The sequence below is a fragment of the Ochotona curzoniae genome, unplaced genomic scaffold (assembly GCF_017591425.1).
Source record: "Ochotona curzoniae isolate NIBS_2020 unplaced genomic scaffold, NIBS_Ocur_1.0 patch53, whole genome shotgun sequence".
Lineage (NCBI taxonomy): Eukaryota > Metazoa > Chordata > Mammalia > Lagomorpha > Ochotonidae > Ochotona > Ochotona curzoniae.
Window position 1 is genome coordinate 114,338 of NW_024467032.1, and position 13,389 is coordinate 127,726.

Sequence of the window (13,389 nt, forward strand, 5' to 3'; positions counted from 1 at the left end):
GCATGCTATTGTAATGAATAATGTTTCTGCTGACTCAGAAGAAAAGGGGAGCTCTTAATTGACAGCTTCCTTCATTTTGCAGTACATTATCTTCTTCTAAAGTTGTAAAGTGTATTCTCTCCTAACTCTCCCCAGTTAAAGTTTAGGAAGGAAAAGCAGTAAAATAATGTTTCTACTTACCTGTGCATTAAGACTATAGATGACTCTCCCAGCGAGTGTAACCCCTCATCAACTGTGTATCTGCAAACCTTCCTGCTGTCCTCAGGTGGCCAGGGAATACCTGGGCGGCAGGGACTTCCAGGAGAAATGGGGGACCCTGGACCAAGAGGCCTCGTGGGCAACCCAGGGATACCAGGACCTCCAGGAATGAAAGGTGAGCTGACATAATGCCTGAACTATCAACGTACTGAGGGTACTGTAGGCAATCATGTCACCCTCTCTCATCGAGGCTGCCACTTCCTGCCTTTTCCTCCTCACCCTGGAGCTGCTGGTAGATGCTGTTAGCATCTTTCTTCTCTTCCTAACCTCACACTAAAGGTACTCATACAGTCTGACTTGCTCATATTGAGAGCATCTGGAATGTGAGTGTCACCATCTCCATCCTGAGGGCATTTATCTAGGGATTTTTTATGATATCCAAGCCTATTTTATTAAGGACCTCGATACAGTGTTAAATGCAGGGTGCACTGTTTTCAAGAAAACAAATGTCGTTTCTGTTGTCTCTATGCAGCTTATAATCTGGTAAGAGAAACACATATTTAAAACTGTATGTGTGAATAACTACATGTTTACTGATTACAACATGTGGAAGGATGAGAAGAATGAGGTGCCATGGACGAAGTGTACCTAAAATTCATCATTTCTATTGGATAAATGTTTCCTTGGTTGAATCTTTTTAAATTTGCTTTAAAAGTAATAGCGGTTATAAGTCTAGTTTGTAATATTTGTGTATATATATATATATAAATACAAATATATAAAACAATTCTTCAAAGAGTTTATGGAAAAAGAACAGGTAACTTTTTAGTTCAAAAATATTTAAAATCATTCAATTGAATGATACTTGTTACTAACTAATTTTTATTCCCTCTTACTCACTCATGATATATGTCTCGTTTCAATCCATTTCTTTCACTTTGGAAGAGTATTCTATCCGTGGGTACTTGGTGTAGTGATACCATGTTAGTTAAATACTTTTATCACCAAATAGAATGTGATGTTTTAAAAAGCAAAATGTGTATATTTCCTTGGTGCTCACAAATATGTTGATGGATTGTGCCATAAATTACTAAGCAGACATCTAGAAGGATGAACAACTGAGCTAGTAGCTGTGAGGTTGCGAGCCTTTGGCTTCCAACAATTGAAGGTTCAAGTCGTACTTGGTAGATTCCTCTAGCTGGGTTTGCTGTCTTCCTTGTCCTGGCACATACTTCCTGCTCACCATAGCACTCAGATGCTAACTTCTGTTAAGAGGGAAAGCACCTACTTTCAGAAGAGTTGGAAGCTCGTTTTTCTGGCATTCTTTTATTTTCCGAAAGTGCAATTACTATTTTTGACACTCTCTCCTCTTCACTCACATTTCCCAGCATGCTACAGGGTGGTCCATCTGCAGAGGGAAGGCATTTGCTCTGAAGACGGAGTTGCCCTACACATGTCTTGATGGGCAACGTTCCCATCATAAGGCAATTTTGCAGAGTCCTCCATCCTCGATGACATTGTTGCTAATATAAAATGTAGTGATTGTGATGAGTTAGGTTTCAAGAAAAATGATCATCTATAATTTTATTAGATTTCACTGGTGGTTGTGATCATTGCAGATCCCTGGCCAGCCCCACAGCTCTAACTGGGCATTGGCACCCTTGTGTGTGGAAGCTGAAGCTCGTGAAGATGCAGGAGAAAAAAGCTTTGTGAATCACTCATCCTGCATTTCATTCCTTCCTAGCCTTTCAGTTTGCTGAAACAAGCAAGGGTTTTCAGGGCTATGATGCTATAACACCATCCCAAATAATGACCCTCCTGTTAAAATTGTTGATTCCTTTTTGCATTTATCACATGCCTTTAGTACGATGTAGTATGAAAAACGTAACAACTAATGAGTGTGATCTACCAAAAATTACTCAAAAAGTTAATTGCATTCTCATTTTGTGCTGCAGAGGATTGAGCTTATTAAGAAGAGAAGGTAGGGAATAAACCCACAATCTCAATTGCATACTAATTCTGTGCTGCGGAGGAATGAGCTTATTAAGAAGAGAAAATTAGGGAAGTGATTGCATAGACCCATGTGTTCCAGAACTAGACACTGCAGTGGGGCTTCCTGACCATTAAGTGACACTGTTTCACTACAAACAGCTCAGTCTTAGAAAAAACAACCCAACAATGAAATGCATTCCTAAAATTAAACCATCTACAATGTAAATCCAGTGTTGCAGTTTATCATGCTGATATAAAAATGAACTACACTCCAGCAGAAACACTTTGAACTGAGAAACCAAATATTTGAAATATGCTCTAAGTCAGGGGAACTTGGTTATCTTGTTTGAACAAACCGGCTGCTGAACTCCAAGCTGTTTGCTCTGCTAGCACTTGGCTTTATGGTTCTGAGTCCTGCTTGTGTTCAATCAGATTTAAACTTTAACTTAAAACATGTGTTAAAAATGACTTGGATACTATATTTAAGTCTTTACATACTTATGCCCTCTCAAAGGAGAATGCTCAATTCCTAGCTGGGCATTCATGTGACTAAAATGATGGAAATCTAAAGAAAATTGTCTGTCGCATGACAGTAGGGTGAAAAAAATGACTTGGATATCTTGGCATGTGACAAGTAAGACTTCTAAGAAAAAAGCACCTCGTATGTCTTGTATCAGAAATGAAATGGCATGTCCCTCAGAGCTATGAAGATCATGGCAATGTTCTCCCCCTTTGTACAACTAGACTGTTCCCCTCCTTCCCCACTCCCCAAGTGCTCACCACACTGGATGTAATTGCTTGGATTGTCTGTCTCGCGCCCTGCATTGTCTTGTCAGCACCTGACATGACATACATTTGCAAGCTAAAGCTCTGTGCACTAGCAAACCATATCTGATGCCCCTTGGAGGAGTTTATGCTAAAAAATCTTATTTCAGAATGATTTTTGATTTCATAATTTGCAACCATTATTTATTGTCATGAAAGTCTCCTCCATCTTATCTATTTTCAAATCATAATGACCACCTGTCATTCTGGAAAGGGTTTCTCAGGACATACAACTTTCAGGGTCAATACAGGCAAGCCCCAGGCACACAGGGAGGAACTGTATGAAGCCATAGGAAGGTTACTGGAGTTTTTGGAACAAAAACACAACCTGAGAGCCAGAATCCAGTACCAGGAAGCCTGCTTGCTAACCCAGATGAAAACCACACAATAGCTGGACTGGAGACTGGATTCCCCGGCTACACGCCCTCTTGCGCATGGCGCGATGTAGCCTCCATTCACGGCTGTGCACGCCATGTGTGCGTGTGGAACGACGCAGCCTCCGGTCACGGCTGTGCACGCTGTGTGCGTGTGTGTATGTGTGTGCGTATGGCATGATGTAGCGTCCAGTCACGGCTGTGCACGCCGTGTGTGTGTGTGCGCGTGTGGCATGACGCAGCCTCTGTTCACGGCTGTGCACACCGTGTGTGTGTGGCACGATGCAGCGTCCGGTCACGGCTGTTCACGTTGTGTGTGTGTATGCCATGACGCAGCCTCTGTTCACGGCTGTGCACACTGTGTGTGTGCGTGTGGCACGACGCAGCGTCCGGTCACGGCTGTGCACGCCGTGTGTGTGTGTGTGTGTGTGTGGCGTGATGCAGCCTCTGTTCATGGCTGTTAGGAAGAGGAGTAGCGGAGGTGAGTAGAAATCTCTCACTACTCAGGAATCTGCTTTGTTAGCCCGATGGCTCCTCATCTGCACTGTATATATTTCACACATGAACAACTTTCTGATTTAGAGATGGGATTGATAAAAAGCTTTCAGTGAAAAGGAAATATTACCCTGAAAGCCCTACCCAGATGTAACTGTATTCAATTTAGGAAGATAACAATGGGTCAGAGAAGGGTCGGCCAGTTCAACAATGGTGAGGGGCTGGGACTGTGACAAGCCCGGATTTGAATGTGTGGATGTGACAATACAGAGTTGGCAGCAGCTGGGATGCTCCACCCTTAGCCAAGTCCCCAGAGCCATCAATTTTGGTGGCTAAATCTGGGGATCAAAACATGTAGAAATAGTGAAGTGGTCTCAATAAATTTATTATCTTCCCAGATAGATTGTGGTAAATATCCAGATTTGGCAGAGCAAGAAGGTCTCTGTGTTCTTTCGGTGCAAGCTAAAAATATTGGCTCGTGAAAATAGGAAGGAAGATTGGAAAGTATACTAAGCCAGCACTGTTAAACGTGGTCAGGAGATAAATAATGCATTTAGGAAAAATGAGGATCTAGGCCCCCATTTGAGGCACAAGAGAGTGGACATTATCTGAGTCCTTCCAAAGTTTAGAACTTAAACAGAGACTAACAAGTGTGACTGTCACGTGCTGATGACAAATAGAGTGGACTCCACTTACTTGTTTCTTTTAATAGGAAGTCCACAGAGGATTTGGTTTAGTGAATAGATAAAAATTACAACTTGGATTGCACATACAAAACGATACTGTAACTTCTCTAAATTGCATCTGTCCCTACAACTTTAGCCTAGGAGTATGTGATTGGCTGGCAGAAATTGCTGTCCATACCATTATGTCACTTTCTGCTCTCCTTCCATCCCTTACTCTCTTATTCCCACATTTTCTCACTAAATTCTTATTGTACACCTACTGTGTGTGCAGGAACTAGGATAGGTGTGGGGATAGAAAAGACTAGGAGAGTCTGGTTTGCATTCCAGCTTACCCTTAAGTGGGGAACCCGGTCACCCAGAAGTGTGACTGTCATGTAACGTGAGCTGAGCGTGTTAATGCAGTGAATATAATCAGAAGAATACTATGTGTCATGGGATAAGTGAGGGACATTTTATGTGTGTTCAGTCATATAGGTTTACAGTGTCATGATCCCAAAGTTGAGATCCATCATCCCCAACTTAGTGGCTATGCGAGTGGCTGTGTACCAAAGTGTTCTCGGTCTTAGGTGAAGATCACTGATGTGATCAGGAACAGCAAAACGATTCATTTCCCACAACCAATCAGTGGGTCAGGACATGGGGGAAAGCATCATGCGGAGGTCTCAGCACTCTAAGAGTGCTCTGGAACATTCCTGCCTACTTCCCTTCTTCTCTCCTGTCTCTTCTCCCCTTGACAACTCCTAACCCCCTGTTCCCTCTCCAGCTCAGTTAGGAAACACTCATTTGAAAAGACTGTCAGGCCCAGCGCGGTGGCGCAGTGGTTAAGGTTCTTGCCTTGCACGCCCGGGATCCCATATGGGCGCCGGTTCTAATCCCGGCAGCCCCGCTTCCCTTCCAGCTCCCTGCCTGTGGTCCGGGAAAGCAGTCAAGGGTGGCCCAAAGCTTTGGGACCCTGCACCCGCGTGGGAGACCCAGAAGAGGCTCCTGGCTTCGGATTGGCCAAATTGGCATAGTATCGGCCCGTTGCGCTCACTTGGGGAGTGAATCATCGGACAGAAGATCTTCCTCTCTGTCTCTCCTCTCTGTATATCTGCCTTTCCAATAAAAAGAAAAAAAATAAATAAATCTTTTTAAAAAAAGGGAAAAAAAAGAAAAGACTGTCATATGGAAAGTCAAACACACAGGTTATTCATGGAAAAAGATCTCCATCTAAAGTATACATAGTGCTGGCTTGAAGTAAGGGGACATCATTAATGTCCCAAAGATTCCTGAGCAGCACAATGCTTAAAATAAAAATAGAAAGGGGCAAGTGATCCTCAGTGTGCCACTGTGTGCTTTGTCTTGAGATATATGCATGCTAGATTCTGAAGAAATTAAAACACACAGACCCTGGGGGAGAGAAAAGACCCCAAGTCTGGAATGTAGGAGGCATAGATTTGTTCTCATCTAGCTTTACGCCTCATTTAGGATGATTTTCTTATCAAATCAAAAGTCACCTCCTACATCAAAATTCAGTCATTTCCGACTATATCTGGTCATGATATGGTCATAAAGCCAAATATGCATTAAGTTGTCTTGGCAGGAATCTATCAAACGAATGTCTTAAATCACCATTGGCCTGGATTCCTGCTCTCCTAATGATGTGCAGCTGGGGATATCTGTCCTCCTGCCCCATCAGCTCACCTCGGCAGGGCGGTGCCTGAGCGTCAGCAGCTGCAATTCCCTTTAGTATTACATGCCTGTTTTCTGTTCCAGGTCCCACTGGGTCTCCTGGCTTGGATGGCCTGCATGGGCTGAAGGGACAGAAAGGAACCAAAGGTGCTTCAGGTAAGAACAAATTATTTGCAGGTGCCTCAGCTTCAATTACTGGAACCTGAGATAAAGTCGGATCTTCCTTCTCGCTACTACGTCACCAGAGCTGGGATCAGGGAGTTGAAACCCAAAACGTGGCTTAGATTCGAGGCTTGGGATTAGCACTGTCTTCAGCACTGCGTCTGATTTCTATGAAGAACATGTGAAAAACCTTATTTAAGGAATATCTTTTGTTGGTGCCGCTTCTCTGAATAATGACCTAAGTGGAGGCAGATTTCAAAATGTTATGAGTGACAAATGAGCAGGGTTTCAGCATTTTGATATTGTTTTAAGTGCCGCGATGCTTTAGACAACCACATGGGTCTAATGAGTATTTTTCTGATCCTTTTATGGCTGCTGCTAAAACAAATTACCTGAACAATTTGCTGCTATTTTTAATGCCACGAATTGGCTAGTCTTCAGTAACTGACTTTTAGATTGTTCTGTTAATTGCATGTGCTGTGTTATTTTTCTCACAAATATAGCTGACTAACAAACAACATGCATATCTGAGTGCTTTTGGAGAAGGTTGAATTGTTTAGTTAAGTTTGACTGTATTGTTGGAGACAGATGAAATCTTGGCACAGTTTGGAAGCTCGAGATATAATATAGGTAACTTAGAAATCCTTCCATAGTCCTTCTAGATAGTATGATTAAATACGTGCCTCTTCCAAAAATTCAGGGGCACTATTTCTTTACCGAAAAGTATACAACTGTTGTAATTATGCCAGCTTCTGACTCAGATTTCCAAGCAGTTTATCCATAAGTATTGATTGGTGTATCCTTTTTGTTTTCACTGTACTCATTGTAGAGTTGGTGTTGTTACTGAGATGCTTTTTATAAATCTGGGAAATAGTCACAAATGAAATCAAGCCTGTGGCTGGCAAGTCATAAGCCAGAAGTGGCAACTCAGTAACAGTCTGGGCCATTTGCAGCCTCACCATAGCAATGGGGCTCCTTGCAGCAGTCACTTCTCTGCCACACTCCTGCTGGGAAGTGCCATGGGGGGATAGCGAAAGGAGAGATGGACTATTAATGCTGTTCTTCCCCCTGAAGGCTTGCATGAAATGGGTCCACCTGGTCCAGTGGGAACACCTGGACTCAAAGGGGAGCGTGGAGACCCTGGCAGCCCAGGGAGTTCTCCTCCAGGCCCTTCTGGTGAAAGAGGTCCTCCAGGCCTCCCAGGTAAGAAGCAGTATGTGTTGCCCCCGTCCCAACTTAACCAAAGCTTCCAAATGAAACTGGGCTAATGTCTGACTGCTTCCCTTTCCAGGGAGACCAGGACCACCTGGTCCTGTGGGTGCCAAAGGAAGAGCTCTTATGGGTGACATTCCCGACCCAGGTCCTCCTGGAGATCAGGGATTTTCTGGCCCTGATGGCCCAAGAGGTAAGAGAGAACATCTTGGCAAGGGTTGACTATGCTCCTTTAGACAATACCAGCCCTACAGGAATACAGGGCCAGAGAATAGCCAGGCAGAGGCAGTAGAGCAGTTCCATCTGCTGTGTAAGTGAGGTCTACTTGGGGGCATGTGGGTTTCCAGGCCTGGAATGTAGTTCACCTCACCACCTCTTCTGTGTCCATTCTGTCAGACGAGCTCTGCATGCATACCAACTCTGGCTTAGAGCAAGTGTTCCCCATTGCCCATCTGTTGCTGACCACTGGGATTTGGGAGTGGCTGACAGGAGGCAATGTTATCTCTTGCACTTATGAACTGGTCCCATGGTCCACAATAGGATCCAGGCCTGCCACATACACAGAAATAGTCTCTAGCATGTGACATCAACAGTACTTGGTGTTCCTTTCATCACTGCTCTGAGATGAATTTTGACAAGGCAAGATTTCAGAAGTAATTACCAAGCTGAGAAAGTAGAGTTAGACCAGAGCTGGTTTGGAAATTAGGGGAAGAGCTTGGCTCGGTACCTTGGTTTGCTTGATACACACAACCAATTCTAGAGGTTCCTAGTGGAGGAAAGAGACAAAGTTGTACAGAGGTTCACCCATCACCTTCGAATCTTTGGCAAATTCAGGAAGTATTGTTTACTGAGAAATAGTAAAGCAATAATATTGTGTTAGTAAGTATAGAAAGTGAATAGGAGCTAAATTAGGATCAATTTATTCTTATATATAGATGGTTGTTTTCAAATAGGATTATAAATTTGAAAGAACATTTCTTTGACAAAAACTGTATTTTCTCAAAAGTCGCATTCATTCATCTTCTATCCATTTAACCAGCCTCCTTACCTCTCTCTCTTCCTACCTCCCTCTTTCCTTCCCTCTTTTCATCTATTCATCCATCTTTTTACAGTAGTGAGATTGCAATGCAAATGAATGCCCTAAACTGCTACTTTCCAAAGGAGTGGCTCTGAAAGGAAAGATGGCTTAGCTCAGCACATTTTGCCTTCATGGTTGCTTATGCCTTCTCTACATGATTTTTTCAGCCTGAGCTTTATGAGACTGTCTCTGTTGATCTCGGACATGACTGATTCATTCATACCAATGCATTATCTTTCTAAGCAAGTTCTTAAAAAGTTGGTGTATACTTTTGTTTTTGATTGAAATAATATTTTTGCTTCTTCCCTGTGGTCAGGAGAACCCGGGCCTCCAGGACCCCCGGGAAGCGTGGATCTTCTGAAAGGAGAGCCAGGAGAGTGTGGTATGCCAGGGCCACCAGGTGACCCAGGCCCACCAGGCCCTCCGGGATGCATAGGCCATCCAGGATGTGATGGACAAGATGGCCAGAAAGGTATGTATGCAAGCTGTTCAATACACAGCACCTGATGACATTTGTTATCTCACCTGGGGTTCCTGGGATACCGCACCTGCATGATGCCATTTCTGCTTCCATTGTCAACAGTGACTACTTCTTCATAATGGCCTGAATTCCCTAGAGACCTCAAATTTGGTAGAAGTTGGACAAAGAAAAGGAAGACAAGTTCATATTTAACCCCTAATAATCCTTGTGATATGCCATTAGACCCAAACTGAACAAACCATAATTTAAAATAATTTTAAAATTTGGCTATAAGGTTTTCAATTAAATTTTATTTTAGTTTGTTTATATCTTAAAGGCAAAAATAGAGAAAGAAATGGATATTCCATTTGTTGATACATTGCCCAGATTTTTATAATAGCCAGGGATGGGTCAGATTGGAGGCAGGAAACTGAAATTCAGCCCAGGTCTTGCATGCGTTGGGGCAGGTGCCCAAGTACTTGAGCCATTACCTTGTGCTTCCCTGGGTGTGTATTAGCAGGAAGCTGGAACTGCAACTGGAGCCATGATCAAACCCAGATATGGAATGCAAAAGTCCTCAGGAATGTCTTAACTGTAACAGCCAATGTTTTCCCCTAGAAAGTAAAAAAAAAAAAAAAAAATGGGACCGGCACTGTGGCATACTGAGTTAAGCCATTGCCTACAGTGTCACATTCCATATGGGCACCAGATCGAATCCCAGCCACTACACCTCTGATCCAGCTCCTTGGTAATGCACCTGGGGATACAGAAGAAGATGGCTCTAGTCCTTGGACCATGTAGATCTGGAAGAAGCTCCTGATTCCTGCCTCTGCCTCTGTTCTTGTTCAGTCTCAGCCATTGCAGCCATTTGGGGAATGCAAAACAAACAAAGAAAACGGAAAAGTTAGGGGCCAATGCTGTGATGCAGTAAGCCAATCTTCTACCTGTGGTGTTTGTATCCCATTTGGGCACTAGTTGGAGTCTCAGCTGCTGTAGTTTTGATTCAGCTCGTGGCTTAGAGCTGGGGGAGCAGTGAAGGATGGCTCAAGTCCTTGACCCTGCATCCATGTGGGAGACCCAGAAAAAGCACCTAACTTCAGATTCGCTCAGCTCTGGCCATTGTCGCAATTTGGGGAGAGAACCAGCTGACGGAAGATCTCTCTGTCTCTCTCTAGCCTATCCATTTAATGGCCTTTCAAATAAAAATAACTTTCTAAGAAAGAAAACCTTACTTTTATTTCTATTTTATCTAATTTTACAAAATATACAATATTATCTTAACATACAGTTAGTTTAAAATTGTCACTGAAGTCAATGACATGCCTGAGCTGACTGGACAAACTTTGTTTCTCAAATGAGCCACCAATTCCTACCTGTGAAATCTGGGATTTATTTGACAAACACAACCCTGTCAGCGCTGGCCACATTTCAGGCACCCACTAGTCACATGTGTTTAGGCTCGTCTACACTGGATTATTCAAACTGATTTAGACTGCCAACTTTGGTTTCTTACATTAGTGAAATTTATATTGCTTATATTACTCATTACTGAATTGCCCTATTATTGAAGGTTAAAATAGTTCATTGATTTTTATCCAGCTGCTAATATTTAGTGGCGCTAGTCTGGGTCAGTAGAATCAGAGAATTGTTATGTTTACAGAATTGTTATGTTTGTGGATCGTTTCATTGAAATTTATTGCCTATTTAACTTCCTTATTCCATAAATAAGCTTGTGGGATTTGAGAAACAACTGGTTGAAGTTTGCAAAATAATGTGCACTTTGCCTGTCTTCTGAAGCCAGTAGGAAATAAGGAAAAATGTTTGGGAAATATCACATTACAATATTTTCCTCATTATTCTAGACCTATGCCATGCCATGACACTTGTAACACATGAAGCTCGTAACAGTGAAATGAGTAATTGTACCATTGTAATGACTTGGGACAAGTAACAGGAGGGGATATAGGGAACAAGGAAGGGCAGGAGGGCTGATCTCCAATCCTTAGAAATCTGCATCATGGAAAAGAAAAATCTTAAGAAAAACATGGTGAAAGTGATAAATTGTGTGACACATATTACATACACATGCATGTGTATGTGTAGAATTGTGGAACTCAAAGTTAAAATCAAAATCTTAAAAAGCAGTTTACTTGGAGATCAGATTTTAAAATTGACTTTTGATTAAGACCTTTACTCATAAAAGTAAAACAGAGTTATTCTAACCCTGAAAAAAAATCCCTATAAGGCTCCTGTAGTCATAGTGTAAATTGTATCTCTGGCCTGGCCTGTCCCGCAGTACGGAGCAGTGCTCTTCATCCTTGCTAGCAAATGTGGTTTACACCTGCAGGTAAATGGGCTTCCACGTGTTCAACCTCGGAGGTGGGCAAGATGTGAGCCCTCCAGTCACTATGAGGCAGGAAGAAGTGATTGGCTGCCAGTTCTCTTTCTCCCTGGTTGTTCTCCAGGGAAAGAGTCTCCAACTGATTTACACTTCAGAACTAAGAGAATGCTTGCCATGTCACTCATGTAACAAGCTATCACACGTGACCTGCCCAAGAATACACAGGGGATTATAAAAAAACAGGGGGAATACCAGCCATGCTACTCAACTTCCACTCTAGAGGTTTACAAGGGCCAAACTGTCCTTTACTATAGAGTGAGGGGTTTCCTTGGTTTTCCTTTTATCTTACAAAGTGAGAATTTTCTTGAAGGGATGCCTTGGATGGATTTAAACAGCATCTCAGTCTGTACTCAGTGCGGAGTTTCCAGGAGGAAGGCAGGCATTCACTCTGAAGAAACTATTGACTGTGAACCCAGTTTAGTGCTTTAAAGCATCAAGAAGCAGCCTGACTTGGGTTGGGATTCCAGGAAGGACTCAATGGATGTGGAAGAGAAGGAGCACCGAGTAGGAGGGAGGTGTGGTTCATGTGCCTGAGACCAAGAGAGCAAGGAGCATGCCGTGCACTTGTGCAAGGAAACCCTTTGTTCCCAGACAGTGAAGTCACTTTCTTTGTTTTCCCTACCACATCCAGTCCCTTGACCATCTCCAGAGAAGATTCAGGATTACAGACCTTTTCATTCTAACTCGGGTTTAGTACGATCTTGGACCTACGTCCCTTAGTCCTTTTGAATGTGCAGATTTGAGAAACTGCGCAGCCTGATGGAGAACAGTGAGGCTCCGTGGTACTCTGCCTTTTCACTGGAGGGAACCCCTGAAGTCAGCCAGCGAAATCATCACTAACTTTTTACTGCTACAGTCCAGGTTCTTCCTTTTTCTGTTTCTTTTAGGACCCATCGGGTTTCCAGGGATGCAAGGGCCCTCTGGTCCCCCAGGGCTACCTGGAGAGAAAGGTTTACCTGGACCTCCAGGTAGAAGAGGATTCAGAGGGCCTCCAGGTAAGTGGCTAATGATTGGGGATCTCTGCCAGGCCATCTACAAACAGCACAGTGGTACGTTGGTCATCTTTTAGAAAGTAGACAATTGTTCTGAAAGTATCAGCAAGTTCTTATCCGTTAAGCTCTTCTCACGTGAAGAGTGTATTCCAGGTTGTCTTTCAGTGTTCCATGTTTGGTAAACTCATAGTTACTATCAGAATAAGTTGGAAAATTGAGTTGATTTTAAATAAAACTAAGTCTAAGGGAAAGAAATATGTGTTTATTCATACAGAAAGATTTAGCCTAATTTGATTCTTGTCTTTTAGAACTGTATTTTCACTTCCTATCCCTGAATTTCCATTGATTTTTCCCAGATGTTTTGCTGAACTTTTTCTGTAAAGTCAGTCAGTCTTATGAGGGTTAAAGCTCTTCGGTGTAACTCTATCGATGTGACGTCAGTTCAGACTATTTTGCTATCTCCAGAATAATACTGCAGTCCAAAGAATAGTCCGCACTGCTTTGTGATGGATTACAGTGCAACGAGACAAAGGATTTGCACCCTATTCCTTTTATATTTCTTTTCAGTGGATAACCTATACAAATTTGTGCATTAATATGGAAATTCCAGGAGCTTTTAAATGACTAGAACTCCTATAGACATTAATTTAGAACATATTTCCTATGGAAATCAAAAAAGAATCTTACATTTCTCAAGAGACTTTCATTTCAAGTCTGTCTGCTGATGAGAACTCCATTAGTGCAAAATCATAGCTTTTCCTGTCAGTCACATTGATGCGGACTTTTTATGTAAATCAGAGGCTGTCATTCTACTTGCCATTGCTTGTGTCCCAAACTGTTATT

At 42.7% G+C, this 13,389-nt stretch overlaps 1 protein-coding gene across 1 annotated transcript in view; it reads left to right on the forward strand.

Annotated features, from left to right (window-relative positions):
* Positions 1 to 13,389, forward strand: part of LOC121168088 (collagen alpha-4(IV) chain-like) — a 141,263-nt gene that overhangs the window by 110,658 nt on the left and 17,216 nt on the right. The window contains exons 39-44 of the mRNA XM_040997854.1: positions 266 to 373; positions 6,326 to 6,397; positions 7,478 to 7,606; positions 7,695 to 7,808; positions 9,010 to 9,165; positions 12,442 to 12,549. Of these exons, the coding sequence (XP_040853788.1) occupies positions 266 to 373; positions 6,326 to 6,397; positions 7,478 to 7,606; positions 7,695 to 7,808; positions 9,010 to 9,165; positions 12,442 to 12,549 (687 nt within the window). The remainder of the gene's footprint in view (positions 1 to 265; positions 374 to 6,325; positions 6,398 to 7,477; positions 7,607 to 7,694; positions 7,809 to 9,009; positions 9,166 to 12,441; positions 12,550 to 13,389) is intronic.